The sequence below is a fragment of the Harpia harpyja genome, chromosome 1 (assembly GCF_026419915.1).
Source record: "Harpia harpyja isolate bHarHar1 chromosome 1, bHarHar1 primary haplotype, whole genome shotgun sequence".
Lineage (NCBI taxonomy): Eukaryota > Metazoa > Chordata > Aves > Accipitriformes > Accipitridae > Harpia > Harpia harpyja.
In genome coordinates, this window is record NC_068940.1 from 108,455,003 (window position 1) to 108,482,977 (window position 27,975).

The 27,975-nt window shown below is 44.2% G+C and overlaps 2 protein-coding genes across 8 annotated transcripts in view; one reads left to right on the forward strand and one right to left on the reverse strand.

The window, feature by feature from the left end:
* The window catches only part of LOC128151657 (KAT8 regulatory NSL complex subunit 1-like), a 36,885-nt gene extending 21,446 nt beyond the window's left edge, over window positions 1-15,439 (reverse strand). For 3 of the 6 annotated variants that reach the window (XM_052809178.1, XM_052809187.1, XM_052809170.1), the window contains exons 1-3: window positions 15,016-15,439; window positions 3,022-3,163; window positions 201-383 (exon numbers count right to left, since the gene is read on the reverse strand). In XM_052809178.1, the coding sequence (XP_052665138.1) occupies window positions 201-383; window positions 3,022-3,163; window positions 15,016-15,392 (702 nt within the window). In that variant the 5' untranslated portion in view covers window positions 15,393-15,439. Of the gene's footprint in view, window positions 1-200; window positions 384-2,486; window positions 2,510-3,021; window positions 3,164-3,941; window positions 4,100-15,003 lie in introns of those variants that run through there. The other 3 variants (XM_052809203.1, XM_052809194.1, XM_052809214.1) reach the window with 3 other exon arrangements.
* A 5,944-nt stretch (window positions 15,440-21,383) lies between these two features.
* The window catches only part of DHX30 (DExH-box helicase 30), a 37,308-nt gene continuing 30,716 nt past the window's right edge, over window positions 21,384-27,975 (forward strand). Inside the window, exons 1-2 of one of the 2 annotated variants that reach the window (XM_052809258.1) lie at window positions 21,384-21,486; window positions 26,434-26,485. In XM_052809258.1, coding sequence (XP_052665218.1) covers window positions 26,455-26,485 — 31 coding nt within the window. In that variant the 5' untranslated portion in view covers window positions 21,384-21,486; window positions 26,434-26,454. Of the gene's footprint in view, window positions 21,487-22,418; window positions 22,517-26,433; window positions 26,486-27,975 lie in introns of those variants that run through there. The other variant, XM_052809248.1, reaches the window with a different exon arrangement.

Below are 27,975 nucleotides of genomic sequence, written 5' to 3' on the forward strand. Positions count from 1 at the left end.
CTGATAAATTACTATATGAGAAAAAATAGCAAAAATGAGTTTAAAAAAACATTAAAATAGTATATTAAAACCAAGTTATTTGATGTGATTTATAAATTTGCTTCCACCAATCATACGGCTGTTAATTTAAGACTTCGTTTAATGAAAGTTTCTTTCTTCGCTTCTATCACAGCAGAATTATGTGCTTCTTGATTACTGACCTGCTTCTGCATATTAAACAGGAAGCGGGAGGGAACGGCGTCTTCTACAGGGCACCTTGGGATAGAAGATGAAGGCGAGAGCCACTTATTCTTTTTGGAGGTCACCAGTGACCTAGAACCCAGCTGGCCCTGCTTCTTCATTAGATCTCCAGGCTGCCGGTCACCACCAAGGACTACTGGGCCCTGGGAATAAAAAGCAACACTGAATTCCACTCATGGAAGCTGCAGCACAACAAATATTTCTTAAGTATGCTCTAAAAGGGAAAGAAACAACTTGAGTTACATTCCTATGGCAACTTCATTAATTCAAAATTTAAGTGTTCTCGCTAACCTAGAGAAAGGAGTTTGTGCTGGTTTCAGCTGAGCTAGAGTTAACTTTCTTGATAGTAGCTAATATGGGGTTTGTTTTGGATTTGTGCTGGAAACAGCATTGATAACTCCGGGATGTTTTAGTTATTGCTGAGTCAAGGCCTCTTCTGCCTTTTCACACCACCCCATCAGCAAGTAGGCTGGGGATGCACAAGAAGTTGCACAAGAACTATCCTCTGCTACCAATACCATATTGCCAGCTGGGGTTAAACCACAACACAGTTAAAGGAGGAAATGTTACTAGGCCAACATCAATGCCTTTTTTCCTAGAAGAGCTGTCCACAACCGTGGCTCATAATTAACATGCTGGTTTCAAGGTCCTCCAGCTCTGCTCACAGCTACAGGGAGGTATAACTGAGATCAGCAAAAAGGAAATCAAGGCATGACAGTGCCCACAGGACATTACTTCCTCAGTATTATTGGTCATGGACCAGCGGACATTGGTGACTGCTATTGTAGACTAGACTATTCAGAGAACATAGACTAATTAGAATAACATGGCAGTAATTAATGAGTACTGCTCAAGAGATGACAATTGCCATGAAGAACACCATCCTCCCTTCACACTATTTAATTTCCATTTTTATAATGGGTCAGGAGAGCTGGCCACTCTGCAGTTCAGTTTCTCCTGCTCCAGTCACACATACACCCTTCATCCTTACCAGCATATGCCTTGTGGCACACACACGATGCTCTAACACCAACCTATTTCTCTTGACAATCTTCTCTGTACTCGACAGCAGCCTAATAGTTTCTCACACCAGCAAAGTATCCCCTAGTAAGAGATCAGTAGAAAGGAGCTGGAAATTTAACATTCCTTACAGGGAAATTTAATATTGTTCACTGTGTAGTCTACACTTTATAGCACCTGTGGTATAATTACACACATACTTGTGAATGGAAGAAAATATTATGCAGAACAATTAACTTATTTCATGCATTTGCATTCATGTCTGTATAAACATCATAATTGCTTGAGAACAGTAACTGCTTTACGGTAAATTAAAAGATAATCATAAGCTACTCTGGTTAAAGAAATACTGAAATACAGCCAAGGCAAATTCCAGTTACTCAGGAAAGATTCAAAGCATCTAAAAAGTTAGTATTCTCCATCTCATTGTGCTGCATTAGAGACTAATGTTATGAAAGTCTAGGGCCCTTAGGAATCATTATTTTCCATAGCATTAGAGTAGAATCAAAGAGCAATTTAGATCAGAAAGTAAACCTGGAAGTCATCTAGTCTAAGCCTCCACTCAAAGCAGGTCTGACTGACCCTCTCATTGGCAATCCTAGCCAAGAACACCAATAAATTAAGGCTTTCCTCGCCCAAGATCTTGCAGGAGCACCTACAAAAGTGTACAAGGAGTAAGGCTATATAGGCGCTGCTCTTTACCTTTGTGAGAGACACATTATAGCCCAGTGGAACAATAAGTTTTAAATTTATCAAAAAAGTCATCCAACATGTTTGATTTATAAAAGCTGATGCAAAAGGAAAGTGCATTTATCCAGAGAAAACATACACATATGCAATGAGGACAATAATTAAAACAGTTTTCCTTCCAGACAAAGAGCAGGAGGAAGGAAGACACTCAAGCCAAGTAAAAATCCTCACAGTCTGCTTTCTTCCCCCCAAAGTCTAGGGAAATGAGCTTTGCTGTTTACACTGAAAGCCAAACAGATTCAAATCATTTCAAATGGGAACATGAGAGTAATTTCAGACATTCAGAAGCACCTTGAAAGAATCAACTCAAGTGTTTCCAGAGACTTTTGCAGTAGACTGAGAGGGTCTCAAAAGGGGAAACCCCAAAAGACATTTCAAGTTCTGAAGATGCAAACCTTTGTTTAATTTTTTTTCCAGGCAATCTAGTCACACAGAAGTAAATATCATTCCAGTCAAGAAATGAGTATTCATCCTACCTATTTTCTACCATAATGTTTCTCAGATATTGAAGTGAAACATTAAAAGGTCATGGCCTGGAAGAAAAGCATAAAACTTGTGTACACAGTGTTCTGAGATTTCATGTACTTCAAATGATAATACTTTCCAGCAGGCATTGAGGCTTGAAATATAAATGGTACCTGCAAGTACCTCTGATGGTACCCTAGCACTATGCCAGTTTAGAAACCAACACTTGGAAGGACCAACTTGGTGGCTTATGCCACTGTGGAGCCCCATTCCATTACTGAGCTGCTCTGCCTGGACAAAGTGATGAAATGAACCCCCCTCCCTCTGACAGCAAGCTCTCACTATGATCTTTGTGAAGTAGACAGAAGTCACAGCCCTCAAAAGATAAAGGTAACACCTCCTACTGCTATGGGACTAACTCAAAAGCTCTCAGGCTTTTTCCCCTCACCCTTATTTCTACAGAGAGAATACCATTCTGCTAAAGAAACAGTCCATTAATAGCTTCCAGAGAACCTCCCAAGTCATAAAACAGAAGGCTAAAATTACCTTGGCAGCACGAAGTCGCTTGTAGATATCTGTCTGCTGTCTTATTCGATACTCCAGATCAGAGATTTGAGCCTGCAGCCACGTCCAACGGCAAATAATGGCTGCTCTCTCCATCGCCCACTGGCACTCTGCATGGCAACGTCTGAAAAGCAAAAGTTTGCTCGTGATTATCACTTAAGTAACAGTTTCAACACTACAAAAAACAATTTGACAGAAATTAAAGAACAATTTCACTATTAAGAAGCGATTACGAGTTTGTGGGGGATATAGGACAAATTAGTTTCCCCCCCACAAATTCTACCAATATCTAGCCTTAATTTACAACTCCTATCCCCAAGATAGAGTGGTCAATACAATTCAACTGTGCAACAAAATATATTAAAAAGGAACAGGTATCATTATTTTGACTACCACAAACCAATGCAGGAGTCTAGCTCTTTCTAGGTAAGCGCAGAAACAACTTCTCTCCTCTGCAGATTTGGGGGCTGGAAGTCACAAAAACAACTGCCTGAAGGGATGAAGTCCTAGCTTGTGCTGCTGACCACAGAGCAGGACTAACCTATGTTTGTGACACTCCTCAGAGTTGTTTGTCTAATGAGTTCTTAAAAACCTCTACTGACAGAAATCCCATATGCCCTTCAGGAAGGTACCCCAGTGCTTCACCACCTCAGCTGCAAGATTTTTAGTCTATTGCTTGAATCTCTGCCGCTGTAACAGAAGACCATCACACTAGTGCCATGTAGAACACCCGATTTAAGACACCCACACACAGATAATACTTTCTTTATACTCAGAGTAAGTATTGTCTTCACTGAAAGTTACTGTTTGAATGAGGGTTTACCAAACAGTACCATACACTCTAGTGGGTTCAGCAGCCAATGTGCTGTGTTTAAGCATCAAGCACTGTGCAGTAACCTTACCAGCCTCCCAAACAGCATCTCTGCTTGTCAGTCAGACCCTTCAGGCTACAGCCAGCCAAGCAATGACAACCCAAACTACAGCAGTTCAAGGAGCTGTCATGCCTAGCACAAACAACAGCCTGTAGCACCTGCTATAACACTTGGCATGTGCATTATACCTATAGGGGAGAAAAAACCAAAAAGGCAGATAAGATCCCACATCTAACAAGCAGTTTGAATTTCTTTTGCTGAAACAGAAAAATCACCTTGCATAACAACAAGTTTTTTCATAATTTTAGTATTATAATTCCAGTTATACTGCTTACTAAACAGCCCCACAAACTACTATATCACTATGAACTGAAGCACACAAGCAGAGTTTATTGACAAGAGCTTTTCCACAGTGGGAAGCATTTGATGCATGTACATTCTCGATCCACAATGGGGAGTTTTAATATGCAGCTCTGCATTCAGTGACCTAGGGCTCTGGGCAATTCTCCGTGGCAGCACCGTGGAGGGGAGAGCTGGCATCACAGCCATGGAATACAGGACAAGGCATGCCTTTGTAAGCTGCATGGGATCCTACAGCAAGGTCGTTCTTATGGAATGAAAGTGTTGTTCTCTTTCAATATCTGCACCCACAAATAAATCTACAATCCTAAGACAACCTTGTGGCTCAAAGACTTCCTCAGAGTTTTATTTCTAAGCAAGTAGTCTAAGAAAGATTTCATAGCTCAAACGCTAAATACACTTAGCATTTGATGTGAATTTACAGAGATGAAAAGAAGCACACATTCAAATAATCCTCATAATATAAGCAAAATACAGCTACACAATAGTACTTCAATCACTTTAGAGTTGGAAACAATGGCTAATGCAAACACCACTTTACAAATGGAAGCTTATGGAAGCTTGTGGAAGCTCTGGTGTATGCTTTTGCTATCACCAACAGTTTGCAAAAACTTCAAAAGTTTTTTAGTGCGGGCAGGAATCTGCCTGCAAAAGAATAGGAATAAAAAATTTTCAAGTTCAATTTTCTGTTCTTAACTCAGGACCACTCGCTTCACAATCTGAAGTAATTCAACTGAAACCTCTTATTGCCAACCCCATGGTGGGTTTTTTTTGCTCTCTTCAGAAAGCACATGACCTACTTTACCTCAACAGTAAAATGGCTAAAGAACAAAGACCAGATAACGATTAGGGCTAAAACCACTTTTGAGAAATGTTAAGAGGCTCCTTTTCATCCATGTGGGGAGTCTGCTGTATCTGCACAGGATCAGATGTGGCTACAGGTTAAGAACTCTAATTTTGATAAAGAAACACATCAAAGAATTATTTAGAGCAATATATCAAATCTAAGAACAGAGCACTGACTAAATGAAAAAAATCAGATCTCTCAAAGAAAAACTTTGGATTTTCTTTAAATTAAAGCTTCTAGAAACAATTGGGAATCAATGTGAGCAGAGATGAAACTCAGAAGGGGCCCCAAGCTAAGGATGCAGCTTCGAAGCAACTTCAAAGAGTCCAGTTAGCACATCAATAAATGAGAGTCTTCTGATTGACAAGTTCATGCTAAAGGGAAACCAAGCCACAATTTGACTCACCAAACACCTTGTAATTAGGCTTTTCCACAGGAAGCTTAGCTGATAGGCAGTCCTGAAAACAGACCAACTTTTACTGATGCAAAGACCTTAACCCAAATGCTGTACCTTCAAAGTACAGTTTACCATCCAGCCTCAAATCTGGTTTATTGCAGACATTTCCATTTAATTCAGTTTTTGAATACTACCATCTTCCTCTTCCAAAGATCAGGGTGTTGCGGTTGGTTTTTTTGCTCCTCCATACTACAGCAAGAGCATGTTGTTTCAAATGGAGCATCTAATCTGTTCTCTCAGTCTTCCAATAGGGCAATGCAACATTCAGAAATTAAGGTGAACAGGCCTACTTTACTAGATAAAAACAAGCACTGTTCAAAAGCAGCCAGTAAAAAAAGCTTAAAAGTAATCCTGAGCTAAAGACATCTAAAAAGAAATTAAATAGGAAAGCGTTTTCAGGCTACAATTCCATTTGGAATTGGAGAACCGCCAGAACTCCTTCCAACTCCACTCTGATTAAACAAAATTATAGCTGATAACAGGGAGGGGCAATAGAAGATGTTAGTGTCCTGGAAGTTATTCAGCCTGAGACACCACCACATCAGCTGGTAACACAGAGCCATAAAAAGATGAAAGGCAAACTGAAGGCTGCCTCAGAATTGCTACTTTAGCCTAAGAATTCATAAAGGTACCAGTATATAGTGTAATATAAAAACCTGTTATAATCAATTGCAATAGTCTGTGTCCATGTAAGTCTTGATTTTTTTTAGGGCTGGGTAAAGTGTCTCACATATTACATGTTAGCTGACTACACTTTAACATAGAGGAAGAACAAGGGAAGCAAATGTGTGACTCATACCAGGTTGCCTGCTTGGCTTGCAGTCTTAATTTTTCTTCCTAAAGAGCATGGTATACTAGCTTTACTTGCATTTTCCATTCAAATCTAAGATATGAGTTAATCTTTCCCAATTGCTCAAGAAGAGTTAACTGCAACAAATTCAGTACACCAATGAATTCTTTAGATGCACCTTACTGAATCTCTCAAATCCAGGCAAGTCCCCAGAAGACCCAAACAAAAATAGTATGATGCAATTAGAGTTTTAAAACCAAGTGCTTTTCAGATTCTAGTTGTACAGAAAATTAAGAAAATCCCTGTAATATGAAAAGGAGTCTATCTGTAACAATAGCAAATTATTAGTACCAAATTGCTCTTGGGGAAAGTCAGAAAACAAATTAGATCAGATACGAAGCATTCTGAAAAAATGCAAGACAATCTGTGGGAGCATTCATACGGATAATTAGCTAAATTTCTAGTACATTTACTACCACCATTATGCAATTATCACAAACAAGCACATTAGTATTTTTGACATATCACAGCTTCCCACAGCCTTGATAATAATTGCTGTACTTTAGTACTAAATCAATTAAAGCTTGGATAACTGTCAGATTTTTTTCTTTCTCTCCCTAGAGAAAGGGTAGCAAACACACAGGTACTGAAATAGGTCACACAGAAATTGAGTTTGATTAAACTGACATAAGGTAAGTGACACAGTACAGACCCACTATTTAATAGCATGCAGGAGAATCCATTTTCCAGGAGATTAACAGGCAGTACCTTTCTAGGGTATTACACGAGAAGAAAACCAGAAACTGCAAACAAATGCATGAATAAAATGGCTTGGTTATCTCATACTTTTAAATCAAGGTAGCAAGCTTCCCCATTTTATGCATATATAGTCCAATGGAGTTTGACTTGAACACGGGACATTGTAGCTGCTAACAGTGTAATGTCTGTCAGAGACACCACTGGCAGATCTAACCAGCAACATCTTCTGCACACCCACCTCACCTAGAGCAAAGCTCTGGCAGAAAGTCAGCACTGTTTTTGGCCACAGACAGTGCTCCCTGAAGGTATGCACTCAGGGTTACAGCAGAAAAAAACAAGATCACCAACACATATGCACAGAAAATGCATAAAATCAACTTTGATTTTAAGCAAACTTACAAAAATCTTGTTTATAGACAAATACCTCTAAAGCCTCCCACAGACAAACCACACAGTACTAACATTTACCTGACCAGGTGCAGCAGGTTGACTCTGGCTGAACACCAGGTGCCCACCAAAGCCATTCTATCACTCCCCCCTCCTCAGCTGGACAGGGGAGAGAAAAATATAACAAAGGGCTCGCGGGTCAAGATAAGGACAGGAGAAATCACTCACCAATTACCATCACAGGCAAAACAGACTCAGCTTGGGGAAAATTAACTGAATTTATCACAAATCAACCAGATTAGGCTAATGAGAAATAAAACCAAATCTCAGAACACCTTCCCTCCACCCCTCCCTTCTTCCCAGGCACAACTTCACTCCCAGATTCTCTACCTAACCCCCCCAGCAGTGCAGGGGGACAGGGAATGGGGTTTATGGTCAGTTCATCACACATTATTTCTGCTGCTTCATCCTCCTCAGGGGCAGGACTCATCACACTCTTCCCCTGCTCCAGCATGGGGTCCCTCCCATGGGAGACAGTCCTCCACAAACTTCTCCAACATGGGTCCCTTCCATGGCATGCAGTCCTTCAGGAGCACACTGCTCCAAGTGTGGGTCCCCCACGGGGTCACAAGTCCTGCCAGAAAACCTGCTCCAGCATGGGCTCCTCTCTCCACAGATCCACAGGTCCTGCCAGGAGCCTGCTCCAGTGCAGGCTTCCCACAGGGTCACAGCCTCGTCCAGGCAACCACCTGCTCCGGCATGGGGTCCTCCCCAGGCTGCAGGTGGAGATCTGCTCCACCGTGGACCTCCCTGGGCTGCAGGGGGACAGCCTGCCTCACCATGGTCTTCCCCACGGGCTGCTGGGGAATCTCTTCTCCAGCACCTGGAGCACCTCCTCCCCCTCCTTCTTCACTGACCTGGGGGTCTGCAGCATTGTTTCTCTTGCATGTTCTCACTCCCCTCTCCAGCTGCTGTTTTCTGTCTGTCCCAGCAACTTTTTTTTCCTTCTTAAAAATGTTATCACAGAGGTGTTACCACTATCACTGATTGGCTCAGCCTTGGCCAGCAGCGGCTCTGTCTTAGAGCCAGCTGGTATTGGCTCTGTCAGACACAGGGGAAGCTTCCAGCAGAAGCTTCTTACAGAAGCCACCCCTGTAACCCCCCCTGCTACCAAAACCTTGCCACACAAAGCCAATACACCATGCAGAGCAGGTCACCATGCTCTGAATTAGCACCAACAGTTTCTCTGGCAATGCACAAAGCCAGAACAGTCATTCCCTTCAGAAACCTCTTACCTGCAGGAACTCTCACTTTCAGTTCTCCTCCAGTTATTTTTTTTACTAACTCTGAAAAGAGAAAGACTAAGTGCTTACTGATAGTTTCTTTCTCAAATTATGTATCTGCTGCCACTACCAAGGCATGAAAACATCTGCAGAAAGTAAGCTTTTGAATAAAGACAACAAGCTAAAACAATGTCTGAAAGAAGTTACTACCTCATCTGTAGATATTTTGACGAACAAGGCTGTTCACAAGGATGCAGTAAATCACAATTGACTTCTTGAGCCTAGATATCAGACTTTTGTTTTCAGAAGACATTTATCTTGCTTGTAGTTTTCCAGGAAGCTTTCTCTCTTCCTCCTGACAATGACTCAAGCTCACTAGATCTAATGAATTAAAATATTTGTTTCAAGATGAGGTGGAAGGAACTCCACAAGCCTCAGGTTACCTAAGAACTAGTTGTTCACCTCCATCTGCAACTGCATGTGCGAGGTTGTTGAGGTTTTTTTAAGGTAAATTTTGTGTATCTATACAAAAACCCAAGCAGGCCATACTCAGCTTACTAAAACAGTATTAAAAGAAACGAGATGAGAATATGGATCAAAATTCTTGTGATTGAGCAAGGGTGTAGAAAGCTCTGCATCCCACAGCCCAGAAGAGTGCTCAACCTAGTACACCACCATTCAAAGAAGAAATTAATATTTTTTTTCTTCTTTGGTGACGTTTTTCACTAGAGGGTTTTTGAATGTCCTTACAACTGTGGGTAGCACACAATCCTCACAACCTGATGACACCAAATGGGATCACTTGCCTCGGGGAACATAAGCAGAAGATACCTCTTCTGAGCGTGCCACATGAATCTCATCCACACAACAAACTTCAGTCATGACACGATGGGAACGCAGCAGCGGAAAGATATTGCCCTAGGAACTTCACATAAAAAATAATCAGGCATGCCCAGATTTTAATGCACTAAGCCTGTGACCACAGTTATATTAAGCATAAGCATATGTACTCTCCTTCCAAGGAAAAGGATTTTCTAAGGATAATTCTGATACTCTGATAAATTCTTTCAAATCTGATAAATACTTTCACTTCAGAAACACCTGAATTTCCCTCTCCTCACTTTAAATCACTGTCTACAACAAGTTCTTGACAGGTTTGAATCTGCTCCTTACAGATTCATAGACTGAAGGTTTATCTTGGACTCAGATAAGGAAGAAATTTTTTACAATGAGGGTGGTGAAACACTGGCACAGGTTGCCCAGAGAGGTGGTAGATGCCCTGTCCCTGGAAACATTCAAGGCCAGGTTGGACGGGGCTCTGAGCAACCTATCTAGTTGAAGATGTCCCTGCTTGTGGACCTTTAAAGGTCCCTTCCAACCCAAACCATTCCATGATTTGAATATTGCCTTGTGGTAGGGAGGTCAAGAGGAGATTACAATGGTTCTTTCTAGCCAGAAGAGAAGATTCATGTTTTTGCCATTAGTTTAGGTACATTACCACAAGGTAAGAAATTTCCAGGTGTAGTTATCCACATATAGCTTTCCACAATATTGTTAGAGTTACTACAGCACTAACAGTAGTCATCAAAATGAGAAAATAAGTAATTAACACAGATTAGTTAAAAAAAAAGTGCAATTTCAAAACATATTGCTTTTGCCAGACAATCTGACACGAGAAAAAGAGATCAATGTACAGGAGTATAGTCAACACTTAAGGAAGACTGATCTACTATCAATCACCTTTTTTCCGCTTCAAATCTTATTCTTGACTTTTCAGAATTTAGTTAATAATGCAGCAAGCAAAGAAAACCAACATTTGTGTTTATTAAAGGAAACAATTACACGAATAATCTAGAATTAGAGAGAGGATAAAATAAAAAGCAAGACTCTGCCATTGATTTTCAAGCTTCTACTGGGTCTATTCCATTCTACAGGCTCCAATCCCCATTCCACAATCTCAGCTTCCCTCTGCTTGCCCATACTGCCCCTTCCCCAGCACAACATGCAAAAAGCACGAACTAGTCCAAAACCAAACCAACACCAATTTCCATACATTTGGCTGGTCATTGCTAGCAGCCATCTGCCTTCAGTTAGGAACAGAAGTTTGTATGCTCCTCTACGCAGCCCGTTTTCTGTAGATACCTTCCACAGGTCCAGAATCTAAACTCAGAATTATATCCAGGCAAGTTTTTTTTCCTGTGAGAGAGAGAAAACACGCAAAAGCTGAAGTAAGATTTCACTCAGCCAAATGTAACCAAAGTATCCAACACAGCAGATTTGTGAATGCCTGCATGAGTGTACATGCAAAGGAACACGGAAAGGCAAGCTTTGTGCAAACTCTAGTTGGGATTTACACTGCTCTAATGACCAAAAAAAAAAAAAAAAAGGCTGAGCTCAACTTGAAAGCCTTTGCAATTGAGAGATGTAAGAGAGCTGAGAACACATTTTAAGTTGAAGCCAAAGTCAAAAGTAAAACAGGAAAATCAGCTGCTACTTATTCTACAATTTTTCAAGCCATTACCCACACCAAACATAAGTATTTCATTGTCTCTGCACTGAATTATAAATTGGAAATAATGACATTCCTTTAGACACACTGTTTTATGACAGATATGTAGATTAAGCAACTGACCTATGATTAAAATGTTCATGTAAAAGTAAAGAACACTTATAGGACTGTAAAGCCTCCAAAACAGCTGTAGCTGTTTATAGTTCTCTCAAACCAACCATCTGGGCTGAAGCTGTTTGTTATAAAGACCAGCTATCCCAAAAATACTCAGAGCAGTTACAACTTTTGCTGTAGGTTGGTTAAGAAATAGTTGTTTCTTCACAGCCATGTTTCAGCAGCATGCAGTTTACATGGCAGGGCCATTGACTGAAATAGAGAAAACACTGAACAGCTGCCTATTCAGTCATCAGCATTCCATTTGCCAAACAAAGCAGGGTTATTTTGGGGGGGGAAAGACACATTGTAACATAACTTAAAACACTCCTAACAACACAAAAAGTGCAGTAGCAAGCCCCGTATTTCCTGGGGGAATAATCCGACAACATCAGTACCTTTTAGAATATTCTTCCGCAAGTTTGGGTTTTTTTACTGTTTTGCAAGACTAGAATTAAGCCAAAAATCAGGAAAAATACTTGAAAAATATAGTTCATCTTAACATGCCTTTCCTACAAATAAATATAAATGTACAACACCCCTCTGAAACGGCTTGGATTTTTATGGGAACTCAAACAAGTGACATTAAAGGGAAAGTACATGGCAAATCACTAGGAAGAAAACTGAATAAATATAGAATGCGTCTAAATACCACACATTTCTAAGCATGCAATGAAAGATCTGGACAAACAAGCCAGAAGAAGATAAAAAGGATCAGTGCCATGCTGGGAAAGGCATAATTTTATGAAGTTGCTATCTTGGATTTATGCACAAGAATTTTTTGATCCATTTTTGACTGCTACATAATCAATTCTGAGATTTATTTTTTTTTTAATAAACAAATGGAAGCAGGAAGACAACTAGACAAAGACTTAACTCACTGGGTGATGCCCTCTAGTCTGCCACCTTCTTGGCCTCCTGGCAGATAAAAGCTCCCAACAAACTCCCTTGCAGTTTTTTTGGGGTCCTGTATCCTTATATGAATTACTCTCCAAAGGGCTGCAACTTCGTTACATTTTTCTTTGTTGTTCTCCAAATGCTAAAGGAGGCAGAATCAGGACACTTCAGCTTTGCTGATGCTCAGGAAAGCTCCGAGAGCCTGAGAAGACGGGAATGCAATGGTTTACTGGGAAGAGAGAACAAGCGCATGGAATTCCATCTCAACAACCTGCAGGTTCTGAAGCGGAACGAGGACAATTAACATACAAAACATTTATTTGTTCATCATGGTGATATAGAGAACGAACTGCTTATTGCTTAATGATTGTCTCTCTGTAACTTTACATACCAAGGACTGGTGTTTGTCAAGGATTAAGCCTGTCAGAGACTGGCACTTGGGAGTGATGAGCAAGAAGGAACCATGAGCGATCACAAAACTTAATTAAATGTTTGATGAACTTACAATCTTGTTAAGAAGGCACAAGTAGAGGCCTTGCTTGAATAGATAGGGCCGGAAAAGATAACTCCTGCCTTTGTTCTCGTCCTTGTAGATAATTTAGCTTAAACTAGCCATATGGTTCTAAACTACTAATGAAAACTTAGATAATAGAGGCACTAACAAACACTGAGGTATCAAAACATGTAAAGGACCATACTGCGCAGAATCACCTGAGGAGGGTCAAATAGCGGACAAGTGAGGAAGACTATGGAAGACCACCAGAGACCTTCAATGCGCCTGCGTAAAGGACATTTGCATATGCTAATAGTTTCCCAGAAAACTAATGAATATGTATAACATTTCTCAGAAATCTAGTGAATATGTATGTAGAACATGTACTTAACCTGCACAATTAGGCCCAACGCTGTGCACGATAGGTGGAATGATCCCCCGTGCATCCAGTGCTGCCAATAAAGAATACCTACTTAATAGTTAATCAAACTATTGAGTTAGTTTCTTTGAATCAATGGACAGGCAAAAAAAGAATAAGTTTCAGTAGGAAATGGCAGAACATGTAAGTCTGAGAGACAGCTTGCTTTACTCTCCTTCCTGCCCCAAGACAGTCATTCCAGCTAAGTTTCCACTGAACAGGTTATCTCAGAGTGGAAAGAACAGTTACTTCAACAAAACAGTTAGAAAAAACTAACCCAGGATCTCCATAACTAAACATTTGTATTTATCTGCAGCTGACTGCTCTCTCCCCTCTTTAGAAAAGCACACCTCAGACCACTTCACAGATGAAACCCCACAAGGTACAAACATTATTTAAAGGATCTAATACATACACTGAATTGCTCAGCAGATATATCTGACAGGAATAAAACATCACCTGGCTTTACAACCTGTGCCAATCAACTTAAAGTTACCACACAGAACCACTGCTGGTTTGGGTCTTTCCTAAAAAGTGATTAAGTCTTCCCAAGAGCTAGCTGTAGCAAAGCCAGGTAGCCCTGCTCCCCTCTCCTCCTTCCCACTGCCCAAAAAGCCCCTCTTGGCAAACACCTAAAACCATGAACACCAGCTTCAGGAGACAGAAAATGACAGAACAAAACTCATTTTTCTACACAGCTGACAGTTTCACACCATGAACCACTCCACCTGGGAGCCAGACATATGGCTGTGCTTGAACAGGGGCACAGAGCCGGGCCATCCCTTTCGCTAGCAGCTAGCTGTTATCTGGCTTCTCTTATCAAATTGCATTCTTTGAAGCACCACGCAAGTGCTACTTGTGGATATAAAGTTAAAAAAAAAAAACAAAACAACCAGTAGAGACCTCTGTTCTCAGTATAGCTAGTTTTCAGACTACTGACTGCTTCACACACAGAAAACAAAACTGATCATTTTGAAAGCCCCACGTGTTTATTGTGAAAGGCAGACGCGTTGCCCACCACTGAGATCAACAACCCTGCCAGATCAAAGCTGACATGTACTGTTTTCTGGTGCACTTCAAAAATATTCCTATTGCAAAGCACTTTAAGTTGGTTTGGAATAATATAGAAGACCGTTGTCAGCGCAGACACTGGGCTTTAGAAAAGCCTCCGCCTTCATAGAGGTAAAAGCTTTCTCTTCATGTTATTTGATCCCCCCCGGCCAAGCACCAATTTGGTTAGCTGCTTTCTAGTAACATTACCACAAAACAGTCCTGTTCTACCTTTATTTATCAAACCAGGGCCAAAGTTTATCCTTCCCCCACCCCAGTTACATCAGGCAGCCTAACAAAAGGTCACTTCTTCCTATAAATCCGACCTCGCTCATATCCTTAAACAAAGACAGACACAACAGCGTTAGGCTATGAAGTGGCATGCACTGCAAAGTTTGTTGCAGATAAACTCTTCGTTAAAAATACTTCTGACCTAATACATGCAAAACCGACGCAGAAGAGAAAGCACCGTAAAAGCACATACAGTAAAGAACACTTGGTGTACAAGTTTTCAACAACAAAAAAAACCCCATAAAAGCTCACAAGGAAGACGAAGAGATGAAGACAAGACGAAATCTCCCATCCTTGCTGCCTTCGGACCAGGGTCACCGCTCTCCCCGGCGCTTCTTCCCCAGGACACTGGTGAGATCAGACCCCAGACACCTTCGCCCTCACGCACTGGAACTCACCCCCGTACTCACTCTGGGGAGGCCGCGGCGGGACGCCGCTGCCCGTCGCCGTCCGCCTCGCTCTCCTCGCCGGAGCCGCTGCTGCTGCCGGTGGCGTCGGAGTCGCAGGCGCCCTGCGTGGCGCGGAGACAGGCGGTAGCGCTGGCCGCTAGCAGCCGCAGGTCGGACCCCATGGCGGACGGGAGGCCGCCGGCGGAGCCCGCCCGCCTCAGGTACCGCGTCAACCCGGCCAGCTGGTGCCGGACGTGCCGCTCCACTTGCCGGGCCTGCAGCGCCCGCAACCGGTGGCGGAGACGCTGCGCCCGGCTCCACAGCACGGCCTGGCGGCCCCGAGCGGCGGCCGCTCGCCCGGTGGGCGGCGGGCACAGCCCGGACACCACGGCCGCCATGCGAGCCCGAAGGCGGGAAGGCGGCGGCGCCGCGCCTCAGTGAGGAGAAGGCACGCGCGCCTCAGCACTGCGCAGGCGCAGACCGACTCCGGCATCCCCCCCCCCCGTTACCCCCCTCCGCCGGTCGCCCATTGGCTAGTGAAACACACCCGCGCCGCGGAACCAACCAGAAAAGGTAAATAGTGCCAGCACGTGCTGGGGGTGGGGAGGAGGGCAGGATGGTGAGCCAATCACAACTGCCAGCCCGCCTCCCTCCCGCCCCCGAGGTTATATAAGGCCGCGGAGGGGGTGGTGCTTCCTCCGTGAGGGAAGGGCGCTGGCGGCCATCTTGTCCCGGCGCGGCGCGGCAGCTGGAGTACCGGTCGCACCGGTCGGGTCCCCCGAGCGCTGAACGGGCCCGGCCCGGCGCTCTGCCGCCAGCAGCCATCCCCGCGGCCCCCTGCGGCCCCCGGCCCGGCCCCGCTGCACCGCCGGCAGGGCGCGGCCCCGAGCAGAACGAAACAACACGTCCAGTACAAGGCCCGTTTCCACCGCGGAGCCCATCCTCCACCCTCGATCCATTTTATATGCTAATCCAATTACAAAAGCATCTCAGCCAGTGATTAATCCGGCCCAAGTAATGAAAAATCAACGTTCAGCTAACTACCTGAGGGCTTTCCATCTTGCCTGAACATGAGGGAAGGAGGGGCTGCACGCCGGCAGGGCCACGGCAGGCAGGAACCAGCAGGTAGCTCGCAAACCACCATCTCTGCAGGGCAGAGTTCTTGGTAATTCGGAGTAGTGGGCAAAACTGGAAAAAACTCAACTTTAACCTGTACGTAGTGGATCTTGGATTGAGTCAGGGAAAGCCTCCATTGGGAGAGTCTGCATGGGAAATTAAAGAGAGCAGCCGTGACCAAAGTCAATGTTTCAGGAATACATTGCGGTCTACCATCTCTAGTCTCTTCTAGCCAAGGTCCTCCTGAATTATCCTTTCATAGTTTCCTGTAGAATAACACTGCGAGGCAGAATACCAGTGAAGCAGGGTTAGCATGAGAGCACTGGGACAGGAATCCGTTCTCTAGAAAACACCACCTGAAAACCACACAAAGAAGTGGCAGAGAGCTCCCAAAGCGCACAGACCACCAGAAGAAACGTTAAGACTGAAGAAGCTATGCTTCCACACATGCTCATCAGAAGGTGGGATGGTTCGTGTTATTTAAAGAAGGGACAGTAATACTTTTATTTAAAGTTTTATTGAAAAATGGTCACAGAATTAGCTGTTGTACCCTATAGTGTTGTATTAGGGGTTTGCGTCAGCTTGATACATTGATGTAGAGATTGACAACATGGTTTCTAAAATGTTTTTTGGTTAAATATTTTTGCCAAAGCAATAAGCCAAAAGCAACATTCAAGAATTTAATGTTCACAATTGTCTCATTTGCCCATGCAAAACCTTTTCCCAAAGGTTTACTTTACGGTACAGCTGCAGCTGGAAAGATGGTGTCATTGCTGGTCATACTCTCAGGCCAATGTAATTCAGAAGAAAACTGTATCCATTTTAACAAATATTAGACCACAAAAAGGTGCCTGAGATAAGGCAAAAAATGGAAAAAGAAGAAGAAAAAGAGCATTCAAGAAGGTAAAGAAGAGGTGTTTTTTTCCAAGATCCTTAATGATCCAGTCCACTTCCAAGGAATTAAGATTCTTCTATTTCTAATATTCATGTTTAATTGGGAACAGATTGTAAAGTTACTTCATACAGTGAGATATCACTGGGTGTTTTATAACTATTTCATATTGGGGGCTGGGGGAAATCATGGAATCGTTTAGGTTGGAAGAGACCGTCAGGATCATCGAGTACAACCATTAACCGAGCACTGCCAAGTCCACCACCAAACCACGTCCCCAAGCGCCACATCTACCCCCAGGGATGGTGACTCAACCCCTTCCCTGGGCAGCCTGTTCCAATGTTTGATAACCCTTTCAGTGAAGAGATTTTTCCTAATATCCAATCTAAACCTCCGCTGGCACAACTGGAGGCTGTTTGGTTTTGTCCCATCGCTTGTTACTTGGGAGAAGAGACTGACCCCCACGTCACTACAACCTCCTTTCAGGTAGCTGTAGAGAGCAATAAGGTCTCCCCTCAGCCTTCTCTTCTCCAGGCGAAACAACACCAGTTCCCTCAGCCACTCCTCATAACACATACATTTTTTTCCTGACCAGCCCAGAACTTGGCCCATGTAACTTTTTTACTATCCCAGAATTACCCACATCCTGTCATGTCTCATCATGAGAACCGTAAAGAGATATTAGAAATGAAAGCATTCAGTTTCATATAAAAAAATTAAGACATGATGTATTATCTGCTGACAGTCCAGTCTAACAACTTCCATTAGAGGCACTTTTTATATTTTTTTAGCAGCTTGACTGCAAATTTCTTTCACAACTCTTGGACTTAATTTAAAAAGCAGTGTATCACTTTGCTCCACTATCTACTTTTCTGACATTTAATAGGTTATCCAGATCACCAGCAGCTTTAAAAGGTACAGCAGGGAATTTCAACATCCTCCTTCACAACAGAGGGGATCAGGAAATAATCTTTCTTAGTTGTTCCGTTGATTACAACTAGTGTTCGTGCCCAGACAGATTTTGCTTTTTTGGGTTTGTGATTTTTTTTTTTAAACCGGCTTCCTGCTTCTAGTGTCTTTAAAATACTTTTTTTGTTGTTTTTAATAACTTGAGCTGTTAATCAAATTCCATCTCAGAAGCTGAATTTTTCTTATACATTGCTTGTTAGCCTGTGTTGATTGGCTTCAGCAGAATCTCACCTTTCCAATTATGAAATAATTCAGCCTGAGTCAAAAGAGCTCTTGAGGCATGCTATTTAGCTAGATTGGTTTACTTGCTTCTCTGCGTCTTCTTTGGGTAGTTACGTTCACTTTCTCAACAATTCGGTTTCTGTAAGTCATCCCTAAGCTAAATTCAATTATTTTGTATTTGACTTTTACTAAGCTACAGCAGTTTGCCTTTAAGACTCCACATCACTGCAGCAGCTGTTGGTAGCATCCCACAGAGAAAAAAAAAGAGAGATTCCTGACTGTCTAGTGACAATGATGAGCTCAACAATTGCATTAATGACAACTGAGTATTAATGATAACTGACTTTGTAAGCAAATACTCACTAACTTTTCAAGTTAATCCTCACAGCTTTTCTAAAAACTGTACTAACCTTTTAATATAGAAAAAGCCTAAGAAAGCTTGAAATAAAATGGAAACACTTTCCTCTATGCTACCATATTTTTCAATATCCTCCAGGTATTGTGGCAGAAAGAGGAGCAATCGGTTTGAGCTCTTCTGACAATAAGCTTCTATAAAATTACATTAACATAATATTAGGCCCTTTGTCTTTAGGACTATAACAAGAAAAAAAAAAAAAAGCCAAGTATGACCACACACAGAACAGTATGAGCAAGCCTGCAAGATGGTCTAACGTAACTGGCTTGTAAAGGTGTTAGATCTTAAAAGGTCTAAAAAGAATATCAGCTACTCATTTAATTCATTGAATGAGAGTTACAACGTCTGGGTTGTAATCAAGGAGAGTAAATGAAAATCAAATTAAAAAAGGTATTCTACCAGAATTGCAAGACGACTTCGTTGCTTGCACTCATTGAAAACTGAACAGTTTTCAGTCTCAAAAACCAGAATCTTTTGTGTGTGTGTGTGTGTGTTTTTTTTAATACAGTATTTTCATGATCTGTTAGGAACTTCATTTGGGAAAGAGACATATCGACCGGGTATGTCTCTAGTCTCATTTAAGGTTGGGCAATGGGGATGTCTTTTTTCTTAAAGCAACACCGTCCCTCAGATGGTGCTGACCCCTTGGCACCTTTTCTGATAACTTTTAAACTTGCTAATTAGTTTCAAATAAACTCAACAGAGGCATTTAAAAAATGCAGAGATACCAAGTCCTCCTGTGGAAATGGGGAGTAAAATCGGCTCCCTTCCCACATGCGGTGCTGTAGGCTCAAGCAGTCTGGACACAACGGTCACATACTGATTTTCATGGTTTTTGCACTGCTTGTTGTTTGTTGTACAACTGAAGGTGAAGGGACATGGGCAGAAGAGAGGTTAATGGAAGAGGGGCAGTTTAGGGGATATGGCTGGGGAAAATACATGGATTTTTAGGCATCTAGAGGAAGATCTAAGGTATGCCGGGGGGCGGATGGGACAGGAATACAGGGAGGAGCTGCAATGGTTGTACAGCAGTTTGGTTAACTAGAGGGCAATAGACAGGAGACTGTTTTCTGTTAGTTCTGCTGGACATGGTATTTTTAAGGGTTTGGGTTTTTTGGTTTTGGTTTGTTTTTTTTTTCAGAACAGAAATAGATTATTAAATAAGCAAAGCTTGGGAACAAAAAAAGAAAAATCAAAATACTGTCCATGGTTTTTAATCTTCATTTTACAGTTACAAGGAGTGATAAACTGTATTTAGATCTTGTCTAAAAACAGCCTTTGCAGCATCTCTTAGGTTACTTGGAAAAGAGACTACAAAGTAATAACTAGTAAAAATATTGTAATCGGTAGGAAGCAAGTAGAGAACTATAATTAAGTGATCATGCTTTAGATGGCTTGACATATTCTCTACAAAGTCATTGTATTAAAGCAATTTTCCATTCTAAGCCCCCAGAACTGCTTTACTTGTTACTTAACAGATGACTTTTGAATGATTATGCAGGCTTTTTAAGCTAAGCTGGTAATAATGGCAGAAGTTGCTCCCCTTATCTTAACATTTTCTTTTATTGTGCTTGTCCTTATCTGTAAATGCTACAGGGGGATGAAGACTACCCATTAACCTTTCGGCCTTCAGAGTCTACAGAAATAACTGGACTTCACGCTCCATCTTCTGAATAAAGGTGCAGTAGCTGGAGACCCCTAAGCATCTGCTAGAGATGCCAATTTTCTATATTCTTTGCCACTTCCTCCCATCCCGCATGTGTTCTTCACTCTGTCTTACCTAGACTTTTGGTTCTGCGAGCAGGCAGATAAATTTTAGGGAAATTCTTACCCTTAGATGACTTCCTTTCCATCATGTTTTGGCTCATGGCCTTTGTACAACTGACATGAATATAGCTGTGGCCTGCAGACCACAGTAAGAAACTGAGAAATTCAGTAAGCTTAAATCATCCCGGGCATCTCAACGCTTCTCAGTGAAGAAAGCTTTTAACTAGTAAGAACATTTTCAAATGTCATTTCAATCTCACTGAAACAAAGCTTTTCTTGGCATTAGTACTCTGAAAGGTTTATTCTATAAATACACGGATGATAATGAAAAATCACGGTGAATAGAAAAGGCCAGAAAAACAAGTGAAAAACTCTGCATGCAAATAAGCTGTTGGGTAGTAATTGCTAAAACCTCTGTCAAAACCACTTTGAGTTTAATGTTGTATTACCATACAGAACTTAAGACTTTAAAATTTTCCATAGTTTTAAGTCTACCTTTTCGCACATTTGCCTTGCTGTCCAAGTTCACGTTGCCAGAGAATCAGTAACACGATGGCAAATCAGCACACCCAGACTACTATTTTTTCCTCATTTTTTTATCAACAGCACCATTCTCTCATAAATTAAGCTACCCTCATCACACGTTTGCTGCTAACCATTAACGCAGCTCACCATCGCACCCACACAACTTCAGCGTTTTGTAGAAAGCAGAGACGCATTCTGGCTCGTGGCTGCTGAGAACCCGAGCGTTAACAAGTCCTTGCGCTCTCCTGCTGCCCTGCCTTCTCAGGGCAGTGAAAAGCGAGGAAATACACTGTAAGACTTCCACGCTATTTTATGTGTTGCCACTCAGTATCTTTGGGCAGCGTCTGGAACAGCACACAAGCGTTTAATTAGGTGATTATTACAAACGAGGGCAAACATTAGTAACACGGGACAAATGCCACTTCTCTTTGCCCACGTTAGGATTACTCCAGCGAGGAGCAACGATGAGCCTTGTGCCACACGGGAGGAGGAACTAGCCCGCTCCAGTTTCAGTCCGTAGTAAGCCTGCTCCAGAAGGACAGCTGGCACCCACACTGTGGATACTCAGCGGATCTAACTCTAACCAGTAAGTGAATACTTAAGATCAGGAGTAAGTTTCTACCCATAGATACATACAGCAAGTTGGTTAAACGTTAACACGGTTGTTACAGCTGGTGGCTGCTTAGCACGTTGATAATATTAATGATGCACGTGGCTTCCCCCGAGTCGGGCGCAGTGTTTCGGAGGCTGGCTGGCAGATTGCCCGTGGGAGAGCTCCACGTTTTCCTGCTGCCAGCAGAGGCAACAGCCTCACCCAAAGATGGAGACCGAGCTTCAGTCCAGACAGAACAGCTTTATCACTTCCGAACCCATCGGTGCTGGCAGCCTCTGCCGCAGAGTCCCGCAGGAAAGGCACCCCACGGCCCGGCCCTACACCCAGCCGGTAAACCCGGCCCCAGCCCGGGCCGGCCCGCCCGTCCCTTCGGGCCCGGCCTGGCCAAGCGTTCGGGCCCCGGGGCCTCAACCGGCCCCGCCGCTCCCCTCCCGGGCACCGCAGCCGGTCTCTGGCTAGGAAGGGCGAAACTCACGGGGAACGGCGGCCCGGCCCTGCTGCCCCACGGACACCCGTGTCACCCCGTAACCCCCGAGCTCCGGGAAACCGAGCGGGGAACCGGTCCCGGCCTGCGGCCCGGAGCCGGGCCATAGCCGCTTCCTCTCAGGGCTGCATACCGCCGGCAGGGCGCTGAGGCGGAGGAGGCCACACAAACGACCGGGACGGGGACCGGGACCGACCGAAGGGCCGGGGCCTGGACCGGGACCGGGACCGGGGCCACGGGGAAGGGCGGCCGCAGCGCCCGGGGAGGCCGCGCCCCCCATTGGCGCCAGGCGTTGCCATAGCGATAAGCCCCGCCCCCGCGCGGCCTCGCGCTCTCGTCCCCTTCGCCAGTTGGGGGAGGAGGGTGGGTAAAGCGAGCGGAAGGTTTCACATCCGGGGGAGGGAGGCGGAGGAGACGACGGCGGTGGCGGAGTGGCGCCCCGGAAGCGGATCGCGGGGGCTCTTGGGAGTTGTAGTCCGAGCGGCGGCGGACCGGCGCCAGAGAGTTGGTTGTGAGGAGGTCGGTGTCGGGGAGCGGGACCGGCGCCGCTCCGCCCGGGGAGGGGAGGGGGGGGGCTCGCTCCGTGCGGTGCGTGGAGGGACCGCGGTCCGGAACCCGCCGTCGAAGGCCGGGTGGGGGGGCTGCGGCCTGAGGAACAGGCGGCGGGAGGAAGGGGAAGGAGGGGGAGGATGGCTCCGAGCCGGAGCCGGGTGGGCGGGTGGCGGCGGGGGGACCGGCGGGGCTGAGGAGATAGGCCGGGGCGGGGGGCGGCGGGGCCGAGCGGCTCGGAGCCCCGGGGCCGGGGGATGGGACGGCGGGGGGGGGGGGGCGGCGGCCAAGCCCGGGCGCGGTGCCCGCCCAGGGGGGCGGGAGCCTCGGGCCTGAGGGGAGCCCCGGCCCGCGGGAAGGGGCCGTGCGGGGGCCTGGGCCTGTGCGGCCGGGCGGGGCGGACGGGGATGCTCCGCGGTCGGGGCACCGGGCGTGTTGCGGGGCGGGGGGGGGGGGGCGCGGGCTGCTGCCCGCCGGTGCCCCAGCACCCCCGCGGGGAGACCGGGGAGCGCTGCCGGCGGGGGCGCGGAGCCGGCGGGCCGAGCTCCCGGGAGCCTCTCCCCTCGGGTGTCGGGAGAGTGGCCGGCGAGGAGAGCCCCGGGTGGAGGCGGGGGGCTGAGCCCCGCTTCGAGAAACGGCACGGGGCGACCCGGAGAGGGCCTGGGGAGCTGGGCTCTCCCCTGGTTTTCTCATCTGTGGCATGGGGAAGCCTTCACTCCTGTTACAGAGCTGTTCTCCAGCACGGCTCGCAGCCCTTGGCTTGGTTTTGTCTCTCCCTTACCTTCCTGTAACTTGCTCTGCTGTCACTAGTGGCACCATTTTTTCCTCCGTGGTCATTGGAACCCTCACTCTGGGATGCCCGTTTGGTCCACGACACTTGGTCTGATAAGCGGTGGGTGCCCAAGAGCATCCAGCGCCCGGTCCTACCTCTAGCGCTTTATTGTCCCCCCTTCCAGCTTGTCAGAGTTCAGCAGCGGGAGTCCTGCAGAATTAGGATTGGTGAAGAAAGGTTTCTTGCACAGATCCACCCCTTCTTTGGCCCAAAGGGCTGAAAGTCAAACTGTTTTGCTTTGCGTGGACCCCAGTGTAGGTGATCCTTGAGGGTGAACGATACGTAAGACAACACAGTTCCTCCTTTGTTCTCACGACAAAGCACTTGGGGCTAAACGCTGCTGGAATATCACAATACACAATAATCAGAAATACTGTGATATTTACCGCATCTTGATGTACTCTTCCTGGGGACGTGATTTCTCCTCATATGTGCGTGTAGCTGTTTTCAGGTGGATCAAGGAAACCCAACAAAGACCCAATTCCCAAGCCTTTGAGGTTTTACCTAACCGTTTCCAGTGCTGTATTCATTGGTTTCACTCCTTGCCTTTGCAGTAGGGGCATTAAGTCTTTTGCTAACAAACTTTTAGTGTCTCTTTTGCCATCTGGGATTCTAGTGTTTTGCCAAGTGTGAGGCACAAGGCAGTCTGCAGTCTGATGGCATCATCGTGCATGGTTGGTTCTCATTCCAAATGTACCATTGCCTTGTCTGTAAGAGTCCTGTATTGTTGTGTTCCGCTTCTTCGTAAATCCAGTGTCCGATGAGGCCCCACGACTCTCTCCTGTCATCAGAGCCCAACAAAGTGTATTTTGAATCTTCCAAAGTGTCCCTCTTTCAGTGATGTTCATGCATCCCCTTCATCTCCATGAACGGTGAAGCAACTTCCATAGTTGGACATCTTTTTTTGGTATCGGGATCTTCAGCGACAAAAACCTGGGATTTCCGCCAGGCTGCTGGCTGTGCTGAAACTGATTCCAGGTTCAGGATCCTCTGTGTTCAGATCCACCAGATCTGGTCCTGAGTAATCCAGTGATGATGCTGCAGGGGCTGATCTCTTAATGACCTGTACCTTAAACCTAAGCTTATCTATCCAAGCTCTTCTCTTCCTGCTTTGACCATGTTCCTACTGGATGCTCAAGCTTGGAGGACTCAAATTTCTCCATGTCATTTAAAAGGGACATCCCTCATCAGCGGGATTCTGTTCATGGACCTCACCCGGGTTGTTTTCTTTCTCTGTGCTTTCATTCTCTTCCCTGTCCTGTCCCCGCTCCCACCCAGTGTGCCTCCAGCTCTTCTAGCCTTGGGGCTGTTACTGGTTGCACAGTAAGGGTCCCCATCTCAGCTGGGGATTTACAGGCGTGATTATAAATAACAGCTTTGTTAGAGTCTTGCTTGTCAATGGGGCTCTCAGTTGTTACTCTTGTAAGCTCATCCATGTAGGGTTTTCATTTTTTTTTTTCTTGGTCTTGAGCAGAAAAGACCATTTTCTTCAACTTTATCTGTCATTTATTTTTGGAAGTGCCCTTCTGCCCATCCCAGTGTAGATGAGATGTTCTTTGTTCTCTTTTTCCACTAATTTGTGCTCTGTAGGTAAGCCTTGCAGTTTATCTGCCTGAATGGTACATTGCCCCAGAAAGCTGTTATAGACTAACTTCCCTGTATTCTCTGGAATACACTTAGTCTGTCTGCAAGCAAACAGCTTCCCCATTTTTATCATGCTTAGAAATTTGGGAGGAAGATGCGGCCGATGCCTCCCTGGCTTAGATTTAAGAATGTATTGCAACATTCCCTGTCATACTCCTGGTTGTCTCTTCAGAGTGTTCAAGGACTTACTCTTTTGTGTCGGAGTAATATTGGACTTGTATAATTTAGCAGAAATACTGTTGGCTTTAAGATGGTTTGTACCTCGACTGAGATGATCCCTACGTGAAGGGGGCACAAGACCCCTCCATGTGGTCTGCTCTTTGCACTTTCAATTTGCATTCCTCCCATGACTTAGCTCCACGGTTGAACACTTCAGCCTTAAGAATCTTGCTCAACTACCACAAAAGAGTTTTCTAACTTTGTTCAGTGTGGTTGAGTTAGTTATACCAAGGATGTTTTCCTCTGCCAGTCTTGGTAATTACTACAGCATGTATGCTTTTTCATTTTTAAACAAGTCAAGTAACTGTGTTTTTATTTATTTAGTCACTGAAAAAGACAAAGTGTAGGCTTGCCAGCAGCAGCAGGTTTGTTTTCATGTGCCTGTGGGGAGGTGACTTGCTGAACAAGGTGTCATGTCCACAGAGTTCTGTTCTGAAAGTGGTGTTATTTTAGGCCTTGTTTGCTGTTGCTGAAATAAACAGTAATTTTGTCATTAGTTTCACTGCAAGCAAAAGTGAATAATTTGAAAGCATAATATTTGTAGGATATTAATTGTATGCACAGGAATAGCTGTTAATATGGGTAGTTAGTGTTAGCTGTGTGTAAATGAGGACCCTTACCCATCTGATCCCAGTTTGGTAGAAAATCTTTGTTACTCTGTTATCAAGAATGCCTAAAATTTATTCAATATTTGGCATGACAGATAAAGTACCCCAAAACAAAGTTGATTGTTTTGGGTTTTTTTTCTTATTTGAGTGAAAGCTGTTTTGATAAGAAATTAAAATAGGAAGTTTAACATAGTTTCAGCAAAGAACATTATCAAAAGTACCTATCTCTTTCTTCTCTTGTTTTTCTTTACAAAGGGGGAATAATGGCAGTAGTGTACCTACTTCTGGCATAAGGTTTAAAAAAAAAAAATAAAAGCATTTCCGAAACCTGCAAACCACTGGTGGAGAAGACACTTCCTCCCTTTGGGTGTAGAGCAGCCAGCTATAACTGGATAGCAAATAGTACAGGCACGATTCAGATGAAACAGGCAGAATATAAACACCAAGGTGAAATTTGTTGAGGGCTATCAGCTTCGTCTTGTGCAAAGGACAGCTAGTTTCAGAAGTGCTAAGCACTTGAAACATCTCAAAAGAAATATTAATTCTAACTTCCTGTTTCTTTTTGCTACCTTTTGCTTTCCTAGGAATCAACCCTTTTCACTGTGATGGAGATGTTCTCGCTGAATTCCCTTAAAGGTAAGGACCTGAGACAATCTTCAATTCAACTCTTTTTTTTTTTCTGTGTTTAGAGATTTAATACTATAGCAGATTGATGAAGAAAATTAATTTGTAAGAAACAGTACTATCCTTCTCTGTGCTGGATAAGTGAGAGGTTTGTCCTACAAATGTCTTCGTCAGACTTCCTTCTCAATGCATTAGGGACAAAAAAGGAAGTTGAGATGACTATGCCTGAACTAGCGATAGCTATGTAACATAGGATGCCAATTTTTATGTCTGAGACGCACTTTATTTCTGAGGGGAGCCCGGCGTGCAAAACTTGGATTTTAAGTGTAAAGCGAGGGTGGTGGTTGTAAGCAACGTAACTCCATTCTGTCTTGGTTAGTGTAGCAGCTAAGTGTTGCAGGTAAGCTTGGTTACAGTAAGTACAAGAGAGTATTTCAGGGAAACAACAGAATTTGGAAGGGGAGACGACCTGTTGTGTTATCCAATAGATGACAACGTAGACTTGTTTGCTCTTTAGCTTAAAGTAAAGGCTTTTTTTTTTCCCCTTTTAGTTTTACCCTCCTAAACATACCTGTATCCTTCTGTACCAATTCAGCAAGTGCTTTCTCCTTGGTGTTTGCATACTTTTAAGTATCTGTCAACTGTTACCATCTCCTTTTTTTTCACTGTCACTGCTTTGCCAACCTCTTTCTTTAGACCTTTTTTTTCCTTAAGAAATCCTTCCAGTCACTGGCTGGTTTTTGTTTTCTTTTGTTGTTCTTTTCTGAACTCTGTTACTTGGTCTTAAAATAAGGTGCATAGAATGGAATAAGATATTCCAGATATGGCTGAACCAGTGATGGATTACTGCCTCCTGTCTCAGGGAAGTCATCCTTCTGCTTTAGCGCTTGGGGAACACAACAGTGTACCAGCCATTCTTGTAACGCTGCCATGCTAGTGAGTCACCAATATTGTCGATTCCGTATTTAAAACAAAAATTCCCAGAATGCTTTATATGTCCAGGGTGTTAATTACGTACGAACTAATTTTAGTTGGGAATAAAAACTCTCTCATCTGTCAAATAGTGTGACCTGGGTTGGAGTCTGAGAGAGGGAGAAGGAACTTTTCCTGTGAGGGCTAGTGGTTTGTCATGGCCAGACTGTGTTTGGGACACTGGGTGCTGTAACACTTGCGCTCTGGGGGAAAAGGAAGTCTTTAACATAATGTGGCTTGTTAACGAGCTTCTGCATAGCGCTGCTGCCTCTGCAAAGGCTTGGCTAGAGAAGATTAATTAACCACAGCTCATCGAAGTGAGCCTGAACTGGCAAAGCCTGGGAAGATGGCTTTAAGCGATTATTTACATGCTGTTTAACACTCATCTCTGCAAAATAAAGGTATTTGGATTGAGTATGTGGAATCTGTGATTTCTGGAATTTTTAACAAATTGAGTCTTAACTATTTTTTCTGTGCTCATAAGATAATTTTTACATCATTTGCGGTGACAAACCACTAGCCCTACTCAT